At 41.6% G+C, this 20,066-nt stretch overlaps 1 protein-coding gene across 1 annotated transcript; it reads left to right on the top strand.

Moving 5' to 3' along the window:
* Positions 1 to 4,490: 4,490 nt before the first annotated feature.
* On the top strand, positions 4,491 to 7,916 carry LOC147854167 (sorting nexin 2B-like). The gene is made up of 5 exons (XM_087332178.1): positions 4,491 to 5,625; positions 5,763 to 5,972; positions 6,112 to 6,372; positions 6,650 to 6,736; positions 7,126 to 7,916. Exons 1-5 carry the CDS (start codon positions 4,528 to 4,530, stop codon positions 7,240 to 7,242), a joined length of 1,773 nt encoding a protein of 590 aa, XP_087188304.1. The 5' UTR covers positions 4,491 to 4,527; the 3' UTR covers positions 7,243 to 7,916.
* The last annotated feature ends 12,150 nt before the right edge of the window (positions 7,917 to 20,066 follow it).

The following is a 20,066-nucleotide window of genomic DNA, read 5'->3' as shown; positions in this document are numbered from 1 at the left end:
GTATGTGACGCACAATGATTCTTTTTTACCGACATCACTTCGTATGAAAGTTCTACAAGATGTAGGAACTTCAAATCACTTTCCTATTTGTTTGGAGGTTTGTAATCATACAATTGACATGTATAAATCCGTACTTGGAAAGCCTCCATTACGATTTAACTCTTCTCTTTTGATTCTCTCATGGAGCAAATTTTGGTAAATTTTTTCACAAGAAGTGAATCTTAAAGGACTTAAAGCATGGGATATCACGTTACGAAACATTAAGATCATTCATCGTATGTATGGAGTAACTAATGCTCAACGAAGAAGAGGTCTTCTTCGACAATTCTCACAAGTTCTCTCTAGGTGTAATGCATTATTGATACATGCATCATTAGATGAAGAGCTTTTGGATATCCCAAGTCAATTGCATGTTATTATTTCTCAATTGCAATGCCAAAGTTATCGTTATGCGAAGATGCGACAACTGAGGGATGGGCTCATAGATAATCAATGTCAATCTCATTTGTTTTTCAAGCGTTACACCTACTTATGATCGATCTAATGCGGTACACGTGAAGCAAGGGGATGAATGGATAGTGGATCCTACTACAATAATTGACATATGTGTTCATTACTTTAAGGAGTTGATTGGCCCACAATTGTTAATGACAAATGAGGTGAGTAGAGCACGTCATGAGTTTTATGATGTGCTTGGATGTATTGTGCATGACCTCAATAGTCATGAATTGGATGCAGATTTCACTGTGGATGAGGTGGACACAGTTTTAAGGCATCTTCCTAGGGGTAAGAGCCCTGGTTGGGATGGTTTGACAAATGAAGTTTTTAAGCGATATTCGAACATTTTAAAAGGGGCCCTTAACTTTGATGTTTCAACATTCTTGGGATTTTGGTCATCCTAAAGCTTGGAAGGTTGGTCTAATTAAATTAGTTCCAAAGGTGGCATCTCCTGAGTCATTTCATCAATGGAGACCTATTTCTTTGATGGGGGGGGCTGTATAAGATATTTACAAAGGTCTTGGCAAATAGATTACAAAAATATTTGCCAAAGTTGATACATCCCGCCCAATATGGTTTTATTGTAGGTAGGAATATATTGCATAATGTGTTGAATGTTCGAATGGCCATGGATTATGCTCGAAACACTCATCAAGAATTAATTATGGTGCAATTAGATTTGGAGAAAGCTTATGATCATGTTAATTGGTCATTTGTTTCTGGGTTAATGCATGCAATCGGCTTTGGACCTCATATGTCTCGCCTCATATTTTTATTAGGGCAAGATACGGTGTCTCGAGTAATGCTTAATGGGGGAGTTACATCAGATATTGCCCTCACAAGATCCATTCGTCAAGGATGCCCTCTTAGCCCATTGTTGTTTGCTATTGTTACGCATCCCTTGTTAGTGATGCTATCAAGGTTGCAACAAATGGTGACATTGTGGGTCTACACCTTCCCTCTCGAGGGCAACTAGTAGCACAAGCTTTGGCTCATGATTCTTTCATGTTTCTACAAGCCTCACGAGAGAATCTTAAGAAGGGGATGCTTGTATGGAACCAATTTGCATTGGCTTCCAGATTACATATTAATTGGAGGAAGTCTAGTCTCATATCATGTACTGAAAGGGATTTGGAACGTTTAGGATTGCAAGGATTTGTGGTGAAGAAAGACTCTATTTTTCGACACTTGGGCTATCCATTAGGAATGAATGTTACAAATGGTCAATTGATTGATTGGCTGTCTAGTAAGTTGAGGGATAAGTTCATGTATTGGAAGTCACAATCTTGGCCATTTCATGTACGCTTGAAGGTTGTACAATGTATTATGGAACCCATTATATTATATTACTTGCCATTGTTCCCATGGACAAAGAAGGCTTTGCATTCTATTTTGCAACCCCTAAGCGCTTGGGAGGAACTGGAATATTGAACTTATCTAAGAATATGATGGTTCGTAGATTTTCATTATTACAAGACATGTGTTCAGACTCACAACCATGGATATCTATTGTTCAATATTTCATTGAGAACAATAGAAATGAACTTATCCCTCAACTTACTAGACAACCAATCAATCAATTGACCATTTGTAACATTCATGTATTGGAAGTCACAATCTTGGCCATTTCATGTACGCTTGAAGGTTGTACAATGTATTATGGAACCCATTATATTATATTACTTGCCATTGTTCCCATGGACAAAGAAGGCTTTGCATTCTATTTTGCTGGGAGGAACTGGAATATTGAACTTATCTAAGAATATGATGGTTCGTAGATTTTCATTATTACAAGACATGTGTTCAGACTCACACCCGTGGATATCTATTGTTCAATATTTCATTGAGAACAAGGGTTTAACACATGGGAGGACAACAATTAAGGCTTCATGGTGGCAATTACTGAATGGATGTGTTTCACTTAGGATTCCGGCCTCTACATGTGTTCAACACTTGGTTACCTCATGGCAAGAAGCACTCTTGTTATGTGTATGGAAACCATCATCTAGTAGAGAGCATTGTAAATCTTTGCAAAAAGAGTTGCCCGTGTCTTCTCGGTTATTATGTTGGCCAGGAAAGGAGAGATTGCGCTCTCAATGTAATCGTTTGTTTCGTTTGGGGGTCAAAGAGGTGGGAGATATAGTTGAGGCATCATCTCAAAGAATTTTGGAGTTCGTTGAAGCGCGGCAATTCTTACGCATTCCGCCTAATTATGGGTTTATTTGGCAACAACTACAAAATAGTCCATTGATGTAAGGACCCTTACCTCTACAAACAGGAGAACAACCGTGGATTGATTGGTGTTTAAAGGGTCAAACGTGACTACTAATCTTTTGTATCATTGCTCTATTGAGTCGCTTGGATTGTTATCATCTAAGGCTGAAGAAGAATGGAGAATACACAAATCTGATCATGGGTGGTGGCAGATCTTACAACGTAGTTGACATTCTAAATTGCCACTTGTAGCAAAGGTCTTTACTTGGAGAGTTTTGATTGGAGGATTGCTTTTGGGATTAGTTCTAAAGCGTCGTGGATTAGCAAAGTGTAATTGCATTTTTTGCACTGTTCAAATGGAAGATAGTACTCTTCGATTTATACAATGTCCGATTGCTTGTCAGATTTGGAGTTACATTTCTCAAATTTGGCAAGTCTTATCACGGTGTTATTTGACACCTAGACAGTGGGTGTTTGCACAATTTACACAGGTTGACCCAAAATCAGATATGGGGATCATTTTTCTATTTCTGAGATATTGGGGATTGCGTCGTAATTGGAATATGCGCAACGCTTTTGTATTTGATGGTAGACATGGAGCGAAAGCATATCTACGAAAGTTGAAGGGAGTACTAATGTGGCAATTTTCTTTATTGGAGCAAGTGGAAATTCTTTCCTCGGTGGAGTGTTCGTCTTGCCTACTGGCAATTCAACATGTTCCACTACCCGTGTAGTGTAGTGTAGTTAGTGGGTGACCATACTCCATTGTCACACCCATTGTAAGTAGTGTTTTTTACACACATTTATTAATATAATTGTGTGTTTTCACCACAAAGAGAGAGAGAGAGAGAGAGAGAGAGAGAGAGAGAGAGAGAGTATAACAGTCACACAGTTGTAAAAACTTTATAACTAATACAAGGAGTTCTTTTGTTTTGGAAAATAAATAAATAAATAAATTTATCTCGTTGGTTCCTTTGCTTTTGTAAGGGCAAAACGTAGAATACCTTGGTTAACAAAAAAAGAAGAAGCAAAAAACAAAATGGAAGGGTGGGATAAAAACTTTAGAAAGAACATAAAAAAGAGAAGGGGGGGGAGGGGTATAGGTATAATTTATAAATATTGAGGAGCCAACTTTTGCAAATATGTCAATAGGGGTAGTCGCATAAATATGCAAAACCGAAAGCAGAATGGCCCACGCGACTGCCACGTCGGCTGCCACGTCCCCATCCCACGCGGCTGCCACGTCGACAGCTGCAGCGCCACGTGCCGAGTCACGTGTGCGTGCACGCCAAGGACAGCTCCTTCCTCTTCTCTTTCTCTTTCTCTTCTTCTTGTCGCTCCCATATGGCAACGAAAGCAGGAATTAGGGTTTCTCAGGAATTAGGGTTTCTCAGGAATTAGGGTTTCTTAGGAGATCAGCGAGGAGGAGAAGTTTAGGGCTTCTGGTCTGAAATCTAAGCGAGAAAACAACAAAAATTTAGGGTTTCCCCTTTAGGCTCTCCGTGTACGAGCAAATGAGAACGTAGGGTTTCTCAGACCTTCTTCTGGATTCACCGATCGGTCTTCGGCTTCGGGCTTTTCACAGGTGGATCATCTTTCTCTCTGAATTGTATTCATGAGGAAATAAGACATCATCATCATCATCATCCGCAGAGGAACTTAACTTAGAAAGCCATAGCAACCCATATCTGCTGTTTAGATCCGATCTGAAGGAGGAGTAGGACGACACGGCTTAGAGAATTTCATCTCTGCTGCTGTTTGGTTGCTCTCTCTGTACAAGAAGAAAGAAAGAAGAGGAAAGACCCAAGCAAGGCCATGATGATGGGAGTAGAGGATCACGTGGATCCATTACACGCACGCCTTTTCCCTCCCAAGGACGGGATGGAGAACCTCATCATCGAACAAAACCTAACCTATTCAGAAAAAACACCTGATACCATGGCTGATCCTGCTGCTCCTCCTCCTCCTCCTCCCCATCATGATGATGCATTACCCACATTCGAGGAGGAACATGAACGATTCGAAGATAGCTACAGATCTTCGCCAGTGAGAAGCTTTCGGCATGTAGTTAAAGAGACTCCGTTTGTCGAACCTCCCTCATATGCTGATGTAGTATATACTCCCTATGGTGCTGGTAATGGAGAAGCCAATGGTTTTGGTAATGGAAGCTCGAGAGAATATGGGAGCCCTTTATCCTTACCTTCCACTTTGTCAGGCTCTATGTTTGCATCTTCGACCTTCCCCGATTATTTGGTCATCACCGTCTCGCAACCTCAGAAAGTGCTGGATAATGCGGGTTCTTCGATTGTTCCGGGAGGGAATAGCTACTTCACATACCTCATTGTTACGCAAACTAACATGCCACGATTCGAAGGGAACGATTTCTCGGTTCGGAGGCGCTTCCGCGATGTGGTAACATTGGCCGACCGGTTGGCAGAATCTTATAGGGGATATTTCATACCTGCTCGCCCGGATAAGGGCGTGGTGGAGGTCCACCTCATGCAGAAGGAGGATTTCATCGAACAACGAAGGGCTGCACTCGAGAAGTACCTGTATAGGCTAGCAAACCATCCAGTCATCCGCTTTAGTGATGAGCTAAGGTTGTTTCTTCAATCGCAAGCAAAGCTTCCTTTGATTCCTACCACCGATATCGCGTCGAGAATGCTCGATGGCGCTGCAAGTCTTCCAAAGCAACTCTTTGGAGAGGGAAGCATGATATTAGGTCCTCACGAGGTTGCCCAGCCGGCCAAAGGAGGTCGAGATCTTGTCCGCTTGTTTAAAGAGTTGAAACAGTCGGTCACCATCGAGTGGGGTGGGGTGAGGCCAGCTATAATCGAAGAAGATAGAGCATTTCTTGAAAGGAAAGAAAAATTACTGGATTTGCATCAATATTTGAATGTGGCGTCGCAAAAAGTAAGCTAGATTCTGTTGGAGTGGTGCTTCACTGTTTGTATGTATTTGACATGTTAGCTACTTTGAGGGCAGTAGGTAATGATGACGCATTGATTCTCTTGCCACTTAGATTTTTATTGGTTTTTGGTTTCATGCAGGCAGAGGTTCTTATAAAAGCGCAACAGGAGATTTGCGAAATCACGGGGGAGATTGGGCTAACTTTTACAAAGATTGCTAAGTTCGAGTCTGAAGAAGCTGTATTTAACACACAAAGAACTCATGCAGCTGATGCAAAACGAATCGCCACTGCAGCTGTCAAAGCTAGCCGGTTTTGTCAAGAGTCAAATGCCCAAACGATCAAACATTTGGTACTCTATCCGTTTACCCTCCTCTCATCTGGAACTTGTCAATAAGAATGATGTTGAATGATATCTTTAAAATGATTACGGGCATGCATTGGAAGTGATAATTTCAAGCTGAGAGTATGCTCTTTTGTGTTTTGCACAGGATCACCTTCATGAGTATTTCAATCTCATGCACTCTGTTAATACAGCCTTCAATGAGCGTTCGACAGCCTTGCTAACTGTGCAAACGTTGGCCACTGAGATTTCTTCACTAAATACTAGAATTGAAAAGCTTATGGTGGCATCCTCCAAAGTATTTGGAGGTGATAAGACAAGGAACCGTAAAATAGAAGAACTCAAAGAGGCACTTATGACAATGGAAGAGTCACGAGATAGTGCCACGGCAGAGTATGAACGTATTAAGGTAAATTTTGTTTGTAACATATGTTTTCGTCTTGTTTCTTCATTAGCGTGTACAGTTTCATTGAGTTGAAACAGAATTCCATTTTGGCATAAGAAAGAGGATATCATAATGATCGTTATTGAGAAAGATAAGGCAATATTTTAAGTTGCAACACCACATTTGGACTCATAGGCCATTTTGGCTTCTTCAAAGACATAAAAGTATCTTCCTGTCTTTCTAGAGAATGTTGTTCTGCATTAGGGTTTCGAGTAATTTCCAATTCTGGTCAACATTGCAGGAAGTTAATAGAACTGAACTGGAGCGTTTCGACTCTGGCAGACGGCGAGATTTCATGGAAATGCTCAAGGGATTTATCCATAATCAGGTTTGCAACTAGCAACGTTACATGATTATCTATTTCACGAGTATAGATAGCCTATGGGACTTAAAATGTATCTAATTCAAGCGATACGGGCCTTGATTTTGGTGTTGAAAATGGTGACTAGAACTTGTTCTTGATGTGCGACCAAATGCTATTTCTTGGCTCTTCATGAGACCTTTGGATTGCATATATTGCTGGAATCTGAGATTGTGTGCCCATTGACATCTTGGTGACATGACGATCTTGTTGAATACTTTCCTCCTTCAGAATTGTAGTATACTCGCTCATTGCTTTGACTCGAGTTTCGGAAGGAGTTCCTCATTGTCCGTTTATAGTAGAGAATTTGACGTTCAGTACACTTTATTAATGAGATGCCACACTTTTTTCTGCAGGTTGGATATGCAGAGAGAATTGCAAATGTGTGGTCGACGGCTGCAGAGGAGTTTTGCCCAGAAGGAAAAATTCCAGACTCCATTGTGATTAGTGCTGCCAAGTCTTCATCGGCATGATGTTTTGAAAGGTATTGTTGCCGATTGATTCCCCCTTCTTCCGCTCTCTCCCTCCGTCTCTCTTCCTCTCTCTCTCTCTCTCTGAAATCAGCACATGCACATACATTGTTATGCACACTCGATATAGCGATTCCACGCACATTCTTTGTAATAAGCACTGCTATATTGTGGAACTTCATGTATTCTGCATTGTTCTTAATATTGATCAATAAAAAATATAAAAAAATTGTCATTTTTAAAGCATATATTTATGTTTATTTCAAGGTTCCAATGTTTCTCAGTGCTGCCGAGGATTCTCAAATCTCCATTGCAATCCCAATCCATATTATTGCTGTATTTTCCTTGTCATCTTTATTTAATTCGTCAGTAGTGTTTTCTACAGTTGCGGCATTTTACAGTGGTTTTTACTTACTGATATGCCTCTTACTTAGCGGTGGCATATTCATAGATGTATCGAGCAATGTTGTATCCTTGAGAATGATTCGGAGGATAGTAGAGGTGAAAAGGCTTTGGCATTGCCCTAACGTTGAAGTCTTTGCGCTTGTGTATGTGCGATTAGCTTATGGCACCTCGTTATGTAACTGTACATGCATATGATCATCACGTAATATAAAATATGTACAAAACCTAATTTCGCTAAGCCATAACATGAAAGTGTGTAAGGCAATTGTTTCGTTGTTTCGTTGTCTATCTATCTATATATTTAGGACGATTTGTTTATTTTGTGTCCTTTGGTCTTAATTATCTTCAAATTAGTTATGTTACAAAGTTCGTGACCAAATAGTTATGTTAAATATAAATGGGGATGCAACACATGTTACAAAGTTCAATGATGAGCAATCATGTGCAATTTCATGCTTTAAACAAACATACCTTGCATCAATACGTTGCTAATGTTCCAACAAACAGGGGAGATGTTATGCTTGGGTAGTTAAGTCATAAGACATTGCCTTGTTACTCTTTCTTAACTAGGATATAAATTATACATGCTGCATCATTTTTCATTCCATGAGATATATGGAGGAATTATTTGCGAATGGTTTCTCTAAAAGACTTGAGAATGGTTTCGCTAAAAGACTTGATAATAGAACATGAAAGCAATCTATAAATTCAAACAATGATAGAAAATAGATGGTAGTTGCTTGTGGTCTAGATGGAATGATGATGCACGAAGCAATAAGATGAAATAATTGAAGAGTATGTATTGATGTTTGTTCAAATACTCCATCTTTCCTTCTTTGGTCTTATCAAATCAACTTTGTTTCACTCTACGAACTTTTAGGAAAGAATTGAATCGGGGTGCACAACAACAACATTCATTATAAGTAAATTGAAGACAGGTTTTTGACAATGCCCCATCAATCCAATGCAAGATGAAAATGCACCATCCATTTTGAGCAGAATATGTTTTTTGGCAAGAATCAATGGGCAAACTATGTTTGGCGGTGGCTTTAAAATCCTAGTACATTAAAGATATTTGTAACAATCCCCATTGTATGAGAAAAAGTTTGAGAACCTTAGGAATTGGGGTTTGGTATAATTGGATAATGAGACATGGTTTCTTGGTTGGTGGTCTTGTGGAGTACAACAACATATATGTAGGCTGAAACCAAAATTCTATTTGTGAGACCTCATACTTGAGTGGGGCAAGCACCTTGTTCCTAGAAGAGTTGTCTTTTATTCCAGCTCATCCTATAGTAATTTAGAGGGTTTACCTGGACATGAGATACTCGTTATTATAGGGACAAGAGGGGCTTTTTGTGTTGTCATGTTGCTTTAATACACCACTACTTTTACACAGAAATACATACATGCATGCATATTTTAAAGATTGTACCATCGAGCAAACCATAGGTTATTCTTCATATCGTGTTCATGAATTGTTTCATTTATTGTTGAAATTGCTTCTTCCAGTGTGTTGTTTTGTAAGAACCTCCACACATGCCCAATGTGTTGTTGGGAAAAAGGTGTCCTATGTTGGAGTAAAACTTACAATTGCATATATGATGAGCATAAATAGACTATTTGAAAAGAGATATTGTCTTGGTTCAAACATTGGACCTCTTTGTAACAATTCATTGATTGTACATAAAGCCCTCTCACCTCACATTGAGTATGTGACCAATTATTTGAAAGAAATAAAACAATATGTAGTTATCTAATGTTTATGCCCCCCTTCTATCTAAACTTTCTCTATTTCTATTGATATCTAGATGACGAAATTATTTAGGCATTTCTTCATGCTATTTCCATTTACATTTTTACATAGCCACGTTTATTTTTATTTGTTGTTCTCTTAGATGAAACAACATTTTAAGATTTGATCTCTTGTTTAGTCTTATAAACCATTTTTGGCCTCTTAAAAGGCATTAATATATCTTTTTTTCATATATGCGACTTTCTCTATCTAATGTGTATGGTCCATTGGCAAAGACACTCACTCATAATAACTATGATATCACAAGTTTGATTCCTTTGTGATGATTATGTGAGATCTGTTATAGATATTTTCAATGTAGAGTCAACATAGACTCCCCTTGTAATGCCATGATGTGGATGGGCCCAACTTATGTGGGTATTGTTGATGAACCTCACTATTTTGTAAGGTGTATTGTCCTTGGGTTCTTAAATGCGGTTACAACTTACAAGGAGAATATCCTTTCCAATCCACTAAATAGTAAAGGTAGCACGGTGAGATCTTGTAGTCCAAAACCTCATGAATTGCAAATTCTTCAAGTCCATGAATGTTGATTAGAGGAAAAAGGTGATACCCCCTTTGGAAAGTTATTGGCTTTTAAGGCCCAAAAAGGGTACATGAAAGATAAGATTTAGCTTGACAATTCTTGATGGTAAGAAAACTCATTAATTTAATGTAATGTGAACAGGACCAAGCCAATGGAAGTTTTGCTTGAGCCAAGGTTTCAGACAAAGAAGATCTATGGGATAAAACCATATCGTCCCCAAAATTTAAAGAGGGTGCAGGTGCAAGTTGGCGATGCCGATAAAAAAAACTGAAGATCATAGAAGATGTAGCTGAAACATTGCAAAGGAGGTTGTCAGATAGAAGCAACGTCTACCAATCAACGTAGTCATGTTGTTGATAATTGATGAAATAATATAACTATTGTGCTAAAGTGGTTTGTTGGTTCTAGTTGTTGGAGGGGCAGGGAGAAGTGGATGAGCTTCTATTTTTCCTAAAGAGAAAAAGATGGACAATAGAGAGAGAAACATCACACAGACAAAAACGCGCACATGATGTTTTTGGCGGGCACACACCAAAACACCCTTCTTAGATGTTAAGTTGTATACCTACTGATAAATAATGAGAATTACCTTTTTGACCTTTCTCACTATGTAACAATCTCCCACTGAAGGCCAAAAAAGAATAAGCAAAGCTAATGGGAAGATTGTACAAGACTGACACATCCAACTTGATGAATATGTTGCACAATATACATATTAAAGCAATCTGTAACATGAAGAGCTAAGTAATCCCCATCAAGTGACAACAATGCTCTAACGCATCATGGAATACAACTTTCATCAATGCATATGCATCATTTTCTTGGGAGACAATCTTCTCAAGACTGATGTAGCCAACAACTATGCATTCTCAGATGAAGTGATATCGCACTCCAATGTGCTTGGTCTTTGCATGGTATACTAGGTTTTTAGCCAATGCAATGCCACTTTGACTATCACAAAACAATATCGATACAAGTTGAGGTATGCCCATGTCACAAGCTAATCGAAAAAGGCATACAACTTCCTTACATGCTTCACTAGTTGCAACATACTCTGCTTCTGTAGTGGACAGAGCGGTACACTCTTGGAGATGAGATCTCCAAGATATGGCACCTCCCATAAACTAAAAAATGTACCCCGAAGTAGATTTTCTGATGTCGAAACAACTAATATAATCAAAGTTTGTATATCCAATAATTGATACATTTCCGCCACCTAAACATAGACACTTATTTTTGGTGCCTCTTAGATATCATATTATCATTTTCATTGCTTTTTAATGTTTCTCACCAGAGTTTGACAAAAATATGCTCACAGCTTTCACTGCAAATGCAATGTGTGGCCTAGTTGCTATCATAGCATACGTAAGACCACTAACAACAGATTGATAAGGAATTTTACTTATGAACTCCTTTTCATCATCAAATTTGGGACCTTTATTTTTACTCAATTTAACATGTACAGATAATTGTGTGCTCAAAGGTTTTGCACTCTCCATATTAAACTTCTTGAGTAATTTCTAAATGTACTCAGATTTAGACAAATAAATACATCCATTACTCCTATCTTGAGTAATAGGCATTTGAAGGATGTGTTTTGCAGTTCCCAAATTTTTTATATAAAAAGTTTGACTCAAAATTTTATTTAGTTGGGATAAGTCATCCTTGTTTTCACCGGCGATGAGCATGTCATCTACATAGAGTATCAAAATCACATATATCTATACATTTTTTCGTATATAAACATAAGTCTTCATTACTCTTATCATAACTTTGGGACCTCATAAAAGCTTCTAATTTTTTATACCACTTTCAAGTAGATTGCTTAAGACCATACAAACTTTTCTTAAGTTTATTTACATACCAAAGGCATTTTCCCATAAACTTCATAACCCTTTGGTTGCTCCATATAAATCTCTTCATCAAGATCTCCATGCAAAAAGGTAGTTTTTACATATATTTGAAACAAATCAAAGATAATTTTTGGCAACAACGAGCATCGTACGTAATGTAGTTATCTTGAATATCGGAGAGAAGATTTCATCAAAATTGACTCCTGGTTCTTGTTTAAAACCTTTTGCCACAATGCAAGCTTTATATTTAGGAAGAACACTATCGGATGTGTATTTGGACTTAGACACCCATTTACATGGTAGTGCTTTTCTACCTTTTGGCAAAGGCACTAAATCCTCAGTTCCATTCCTATGGATACACCCTCTTTGATTGCAACCCTAGCTCTCTCTCTTGGAATTCGTGCCTTGTCTTTAACTTCCCAAAACAATGAGCTCACTTCACCTTTTTATAGGTTTGAAGAGGATCTCCCCATAAAATTGGTGGATGTTTTATTTTATTTTAGCACACACCACACTTTTTTTTTTCTCGCTTGCATGATCTACTTTTCCGTTTGATTCCCGATTCAAGCAAAAGCTAACTATAATGTCAACTATTCCATCAATTCATCCACTTCATTTCCTATTGTTCGAGTATGATATGAAAAACTATGAAACCATTGAAGAACATTCCAATTATATGATCTCATATATCATTTTGGTTTCGGGAAAGGATCCACAATGTAGAGTACTAAACGAATCAATCTTCATTAGTTTAGTATTGAATCGTATTATTGAGAATCAAACTCAACTTCCCCAATGAAGAAGTGCTTTCACACTAGCAGTGGACACACTAGGCTAGTTTTGTAAATGACAGAAAGGGCAGTTGCCCCAGACTAGTTGGTATTTAAACCAACCTTGTGTAACTTAGTTAATGTCGGAAGTAATCATACTTTCACTAATACAACTTCTTGTTCTAAGCTCTCCCTCTCCCTCTTTGCCTATCTTACTTACACACACATACACACATCTCACTTCCGCTTCACAACATCATCGATGCTTTCCATTTATTTACATGGTATCAGACTATGTGGTTTTCTAATCAAGCTTAATCAACTGTGTTGTGCTACACACCGACGATCAACGGAACCGATTCAACAATAGAGAAGAAATCGACTCCATGAATACTCATATGGGAAGCGCGCTTCCTACGGAGAAGCTCAATAAGACAAACTTTGCATCTTGGCAATACAAGATGCATCAATACCTTGTCGGTCAAGGATATTGGAGCTATATTGAGGGAGCTCATGAAACGCAACCCAACCCAACACACACCGACTATCCAGCCTGGGAGTAGGCCACAAGCTGTGTGTTGTATTGTCATGCATCATGCGTTCATGATCACATGCTCGACTATCTTCGAGAGGCAAAGATGCCAAAAGAAGCTTGGGGTAACCTCAAGAAGATTTTCACAGCCAACATAGTTGCACGAAAGCTTCAACTAGTACGATAGGAGTTAAACAACATACAAGAGAGAGATATGTCGATCACCAACTATACCTTGAAGATCAAGGAACTATGTGATGCCCTCGGTTCGAACAATGTCATCATCGACGATGGTGAAATGGTGCAAATATGCCTCGGTGACTTAGACCACGATTTGGCACGATTGGATCGGCCATTCTCACAAGGGAGAATCCTCATTCCTTTTTTGACCTTTAGTTGATACTATTGGTGGAAGAAAATCATGCCCGACAAAGGAGGAATGCACCCGATGGTTAGATGCTCTACTCCCAGTCGAATGATGAAGGCTGATTTGGCCGAGGCCAACATGGTCAACTGACCCAAGAACGCAATCCCCATCATTGGCAAGAGGCCAGAATTACTCCTAGTGAGTTCGGCAGAAGGGGGAGCCATCCTAGAACTTCAAGAAACTTCTAGAGAATGCATCTTCATGCACTCTCTAGAAGTTTCCTAGCTTACATGCATACCTCCACATTCTTGTATAAATACTCAGGTGCACTTTGATATAACACCAGTTACGGAATCATAATTCAGTTCTTGTTCTCTTGTCTATGCTCTCTCTCTCTCTCTCTCTCTCTCTCTCTCTCTCTCTCAGTACCAAGCCTCGTCTACTCGTCTGTGACAGTCTCTAGCCCTTTCTTGCTCTCTCTTAGTATTTAGCCTCATCTACCCATTTATGATAGTTTGTTCACCTTCCCATTTTCTAAGCCTCAACATGTCAGATCTTACTGAGAGAATAAATCAACTCATGGAAGCCATGCATCAACTTCAACTTGAGAATGACAAACTTCGAGAAACACTATGGAAGCTTCAAGTTGGAAAACCGATGGAACTCGAAGAAAAAAGCAACTCTCCTCCTGCATCGGAACCTTGTATTCAACGCGCGAACTAAGCATATCGAAGTGCACTATCAGGTTGGAGCTCAATTTACAACACATCAACACACATCTTCAGGTGGCTAACATCTTCACAAAAGCCCTAGGTATCAACAAGTTGTGGCAGTTCGCGACGAACCTTGGCCTCTTGTAAAGAATCAGGTATGATTCTTGTGAAGCGGAAGAGATGTGAGTTATGTGTGTGTATGAGAGAGAGAGTGAGTGAGTGAGAGAGACAAGAAATAATACACAGAGAATACGCAAGGTAGATTGTATTAACAAAGGAGAAAGACTCAACATATACAAGGTTGGAGGAGGGTGCTTTATATAGTCACCCTCTCTCTTCATTAACTACAAGACTCATGGAGCATGGGGAATGTGAAAGCTTATAAGTTATGTGTCATAGAATATGATTCTATGGCTCATACTAAATGCTAGAATACAAAGAGGTGACATAATGGTGACTCTTGACCGTTGAAGTGGCTATTCACTCTCAAGGTGAGTTCACACACTAGACCAAGTTGAGCTTGATTCTCAACACGCCTCCTCAAGCTCAAGTCGGGTCGGTTTCAGACAGTATCCGAAATCCGCTTCGACTCGCGTTGACTCGCATTTATGCAGAGTTGTGGAATCCGTGCTCCAGCTTGCGTTGTGCGTAGTTGCGAAGTCTGTGCTTCAGCTTGCGTCTTTCTTCGCGGCTTTGCGCGGTAGATCGGCTCTTCGCGGCTTCGTTGCATGGTTGCGTAATCCACGCGTTGTTACGTAGTGTACGTGGCTTGCGGAATCCATGCGTTATTCCGTAATGTCTTCAGTACTCCCCCTCAAGCTTGGCAGGTCAGGGATCGTCAATTTGAGATCGGTCATGAATTGCCATAGCTTGTCGGCTCCTAAGGCTTTAGTGAAAATGTTGTCCATTTGAAGATTTGTGCTAATGTGTTGTAGGTCGACATCGCCAACTAGAACGCGCTCTCAGATGAAGTGATAGTGCACTTCGATGTGCTTTGTCCGCGTGTGGAACACCGGGTTCCGAGCCAAATAGATACTGCTCATGTTGTCGCAGTAAAGGGAAGTCGGATCCTTGAAGGGTACGCCTAGATCCTTCAAAATCCTCTTGAGCCATACGGCTTCACACGCAGCTACGACTACACCCCTATATTCCGCCTCCGTACTCGAAAGAGCGATGGTAGGCTGCTTCTTGCTACTCCAGGATATTGCTCCGTTGCCGAGGGAGAAAACAAATCCGGAGGTTGATATTCTATTGGCTTTGTAGCCAGCCCAATTGACGTTTGTGTACCCCTTGAGGCATATTGGCATTGCGGTCTTGTAGAGGATGCCACAATCCATTTTGCCGCTCACATACCGTAGAACTCGCTTAGCGCAATCCAAGTGAGTATCACGCGGTGTTTGCATGAATTGACTAAGGAAACCGACCGGATAGTTGAGATCAGGTCGAGTGATCGTGAGGTAGATGAGACTCCCGATGAGTTGCCGATACTGAGTCGGATCACACGCTTTGGTGTCGGAGTTCGCATCTAGTTTGAGATTACGATCGAGCGGGGTTGCCACGGATTTGCACTTAGCCATCCTGAACTTGTACAGTAAGTTGAGGATGTAGTGTCGTTGAGAGATCAAGATTCCGGCCGGAGTTCGAATTACCTCGATGCCGGGGAAGTAGTGGACCTCCTTCATGTCCGTCATCTCGAACTTGTCGGAAAGGAGGGATTTGACCTTATTGATTTCAACGAGATGCTCACCTCCAATGACTAGGTCATCCACATATAAGATGATGACGATCGGACTTGTGGAATCGCTTCGTATGTAGAGGGAGTTGTCTGATTTTGACATACGGAAGCCGATTTGATGAAGATATTGCATTATCTTCGAATGCCAAGCAGGTGGTGCTTGCTTGAGGCCGTAGAGTGGCTTCTTGAGTCGGCATACAGCTTTCGGATGGGTGCTCGAGTTGAAGCCGGGTGGTTGTATCATGTACACCTTCTCTTCTAATTCGCCTTGTAGAAAGGCGTTCTTGACGTCCATTTGATGGAGGTGCCACCCTTTCGCCGCGGCAAGCGCAATTACGGTCCACACCGTTGTCATCTTTGCCACCGGAGGAAAGGTCTCCTCGTAGTCAACTCTGTGCGTTTGGGCATAGCCTTTTGCTACGAGTCGCGCTTTATAGCGGTTGACGGAACCGTTGACGTTGTACTTCACTTTGTAAATCCATCTGCATCCGATCGCCTTTTGGTGTGGTGAGATGGGAACGAGATCCCCCGTCTCGTTCTTGCGTAGTGCCTGCATCTCCTCGTTCATGGCTTCGATCCATCGCGGATCCTTGGCTGCTTCGGAGAATGTTTCCGTCTCGTGTACTGTCGCCACCTTCATCATAAAGGCATAGTGATATGCTATGTAGTCATTGTAGTCAAATTGGCTAACCGGATACTTTTCACGGGTGGAGCAACGGAGCTTTTTATTTGCAGAGATGAGGGCTTTCTTAGCTCCGATTTGTACGTCAATGCCGCCGAACTCACTATCGAGTGAGTGAGTCGATTCATCATCGTCGAAGCGATCGTCTTCGTATTTCGCCATTTTCGCCTTGCCTTTGTCCATCTTCGGGCTAGGCCATGATGTGCTTTGATCGCTCGGAGGCTCGTGTGGTTCGCTCAGTCGAGTCGTGATCGGACTTTCTTCGAAGATGCGTGTAAAATGATCTTCATCATCTATCTCTTGTTCAACGGAGTCAAAGTCGAAGTTGTCTCTGGTGCGTACCAGGATGCGGACTCGTCAAAAATGATGTCTCGACTTACTCGAGATTTTCGAGTTGAGGGGTTGTAGCACTTGTACCCCTTTTGCTCCAGTGAGTATCCTACGAGGATACATTTCTCCGACTTTAGGTCAAGCTTTTGACGATTCTCATCGGGGATGTGCACGTACGCTATCGCGCCGAATATCCAGGTGTGCGATAAGTCTGGCTTCTTTCCGAAGTATTTTTCGTGCGGAGTGACCTCGTGCACACCGGATGTTGTGCACCGGTTCATTAGGTAGACGACTGTATTTGCAGCTTCGACCCAATATGATTTGAGCATATGCTTCTCGTTCATCATAGCCCGCGCTACTTCGAGGATGTGCCGATTTTTGCACTCGGCTACCCCGTTTTGTTGCGGAGTGTGTCGGCAAGTGAATTCTCGCCGAATTCCTTCCTTTCGGAGATACGCCGTGAAATCGTCCGAGAAGTACTCCTTGCCGCCATCCGATTGAAGACAACGTACATGTCGGCCCGTGGCTTTCTTGACTTCATTCTTGAATGTTTGGAAGTGTTTGAACACTTCGCTCTTTTGCCGCATCGGGTAGATCCAAGTGTACCTAGAGAAGTCATCGATGAAGAGCACGTAATATCAGCATCCACCGAATGTAGCCGTTCCCCATACGTCGGAATGGACTACGTCGAGTAGACCTTGCTCACGTTCCGCTCTTTCGGGAATGGGTGTTGGTGTTGCTTGCCGAATTGGCGCGCTTCGCATACACCTTCAATCTCCTTCTCTTTGAATGTCAGGAGTCCGATGACGACTCCTTTCGATTTCATTGCTTTGAGCTTTTGGAGATTTATATGGCCAATCCGCTTGTGCCATAACTCTATGTTGGAGTCGGCTTTCATGCCCTTTGCGAACATGGCCGATTTCATCTCGTGTGGGTCAAGAATGAACATTCGGCCCTCTCTTCGTCCGCGTGCGATGAGTCGGCCCTCTTTTTCGATGAAGCAACCACCTTGATTAAATCAAACTTGCATCCCTTGCTCTACAATTTGGCCGACGGAGACCAAATTCTTCGTAATGGTCAGTACATGCAAGACATTTTTAATGTAATTTTGCTTACATTCTTTTTCGAACAGAACATTGTCGATGTGCCGAATCGGGTGCGTAGTGTCATCTCCGGTTTCGACATAACCGGGTCGCTCCGGCTCTCGAAGTTCGAGAAACCATTCTTTATGAGATGTTATATGGTTTGAGGCTCCGGAGTCAACAAACCATACGTCCTCCGGATTGAGGGCACTAGTTGAGGTAGAGGCCGACATAGAGTTTGTTCTATGTTTCATCATGAACATTCCACCACGGTCGGAGTTGTATGCATACATTTCGCCACGATCCTCATAGTCGGAGTTGTGCCTGTGCATTCCGCTATACTCTTCGTAGTCGGAATTGTGCGCGTAATTCGTGAGTTGTCCGCTTGTGGAAGCCGATTCACGTATCTTCTTTTGGCACTCTTCTTCGTGGTGGCCAAGCTTTCCGCAATATCCACATTCAGTTGTGTTTTGACGGCTCAGGCCGGAGTGGAAGCTCCCCCTTCTTGCGAAGGTTCCTCGTTGGCTTCCGTTTTGCGGCCGAAATTGGGAGTTGTTATCGTAGGTTGGACCTCGTCGCCTTGTCCTTGGCCTCTCGGCCTCTCGGCCGTCCGCGTCCTCTTCCTCCGTTCGACTGAGTGTAGAGCATGTGGCCTTCCGACTCATTGCTCCTTGTACGCACATGGTTTTCTTCGACCAATAGCATTGATTGGAGCTCGAAGAAGGAGGGAGATTTCTCCCGTGCTAGAACGGCGGTTCGCATCGCGCCGAACCATGGTGTGAGGCCGCCGAGGCATATTTGCACCATCTCATCATCATCGATGTTTACGCTTATTGAGCCGAGCGAATCACAAAGCTCCTTGATCTTTGAGGTGTATGTCATAATGGACATGTCCCTTTGTTGAATGTTGTTCAACTCTTGGCGGAGTTGAAGCCTTCTTGCGGTTGTGTTCGCCGCGAAAATCTTTCGTAGATTTTCCCATGCCTCCTTCGGCGTCTTGGCTTCGCGAATGTAGCCGAGCATGTGATCGTGAACACATGTCGCCAAGCAATACATCATGCGGCTTGCGGCTTGCTCCCATGTCGCGTATCCAAGAGCCGCTTCGGCGGGTCGGTCTTCATGCGCTCCTTTGATGTAGCTCCAATAGCCTTGTCCGACAAGGTATTGGTGCATCTTGTACTCCCAAGATGCGAAGTTGTTTCGATCCAACTTCTTGGTAGGGAGAGCACTCCCCATTTGAGTATTCATTATGTCGATTCTTCTTCTTCTTCTTCTCTCTTCGAATGCGAGCTATGTAGCGAAGCTACGATAACGATGAACCGGTTCTTGGTCGTCGACGTAAAGCACAACACAGGATCACAATGAAGCGAATGGGCTAGATCGAGCTACCAACCTCGCTCTAATACCATGTAAAGAATCGGATATGATTCTTGTGAAGCGGAAGAGATCTGAGTTATGTGTGTGTATGAGAGAGAGAGAGAGAGTGAGAGAGACAAGAAATAATGCACAGAGAATATGCAAGGTAGATTGTATTAACAAAGGAGAAAGACTCAATATATACAAGGTGGGAGGAGGGTGCTTTATATAGTCACCCTCTCTCTTCATTAACTACAAGACTCATGGAGCATGGGGAATGTGAAAGCTCATAAGTTATGTGTCATAGAATATGATTCTATGGCTCATACTAAATGCTAGAATACAAAGAGGTGACATAATGGTGACTCTTGACCGTTGGAGTGTCTATTCACTCTCAAGGTGAGTTCACACACTAGACCAAGTTGAGCTTGATTCTCAACACCTCTCAATCACTGACCGACCGCGCTTGAGGGGGAGCACCGAAAAATAGCAATAGCCGCCGATGTCGCACAACAGCCAACTAGAGGAGTCAAAATTCGATGATAATTGGGCCAAATAAGGAGCATGCAACACCTGAACAATCAGTGTCTCGCAATTCAGGGCCTTCGAGTCTATCTGGTGATCCCCTACCTCTCGGGATCAGTGAACCCTCCTCCTCGT

This window comes from Azolla caroliniana, unplaced genomic scaffold, assembly GCF_043228905.1.
Source record: "Azolla caroliniana isolate FFs.n. ecotype wild unplaced genomic scaffold, voAzoCaro1.0.p SCAF_16, whole genome shotgun sequence".
In the NCBI taxonomy this organism is placed as follows: domain Eukaryota; kingdom Viridiplantae; phylum Streptophyta; class Polypodiopsida; order Salviniales; family Salviniaceae; genus Azolla; species Azolla caroliniana.
The sequence above is the reverse complement of the archived record's forward strand: the minus strand, read 5'-3'. Positions and strand labels throughout refer to the sequence as shown.

Excerpts from the sequence above, each read along its gene's own strand:
- LOC147854167 (XM_087332178.1), top strand. The coding sequence starts at position 4,528 with ATGATGATGGGAGTAGAGGATCACGTGGATCCATTACACGCACGCCTT. Across the intron at positions 6,373-6,649 it reads CAGAGTATGAACGTATTAAG|GAAGTTAATAGAACTGAACT; the intron begins GTAAATTTTGTT and ends TCAACATTGCAG. Across the intron at positions 6,737-7,125 it reads AGGGATTTATCCATAATCAG|GTTGGATATGCAGAGAGAAT; the intron begins GTTTGCAACTAG and ends TTTTTTCTGCAG.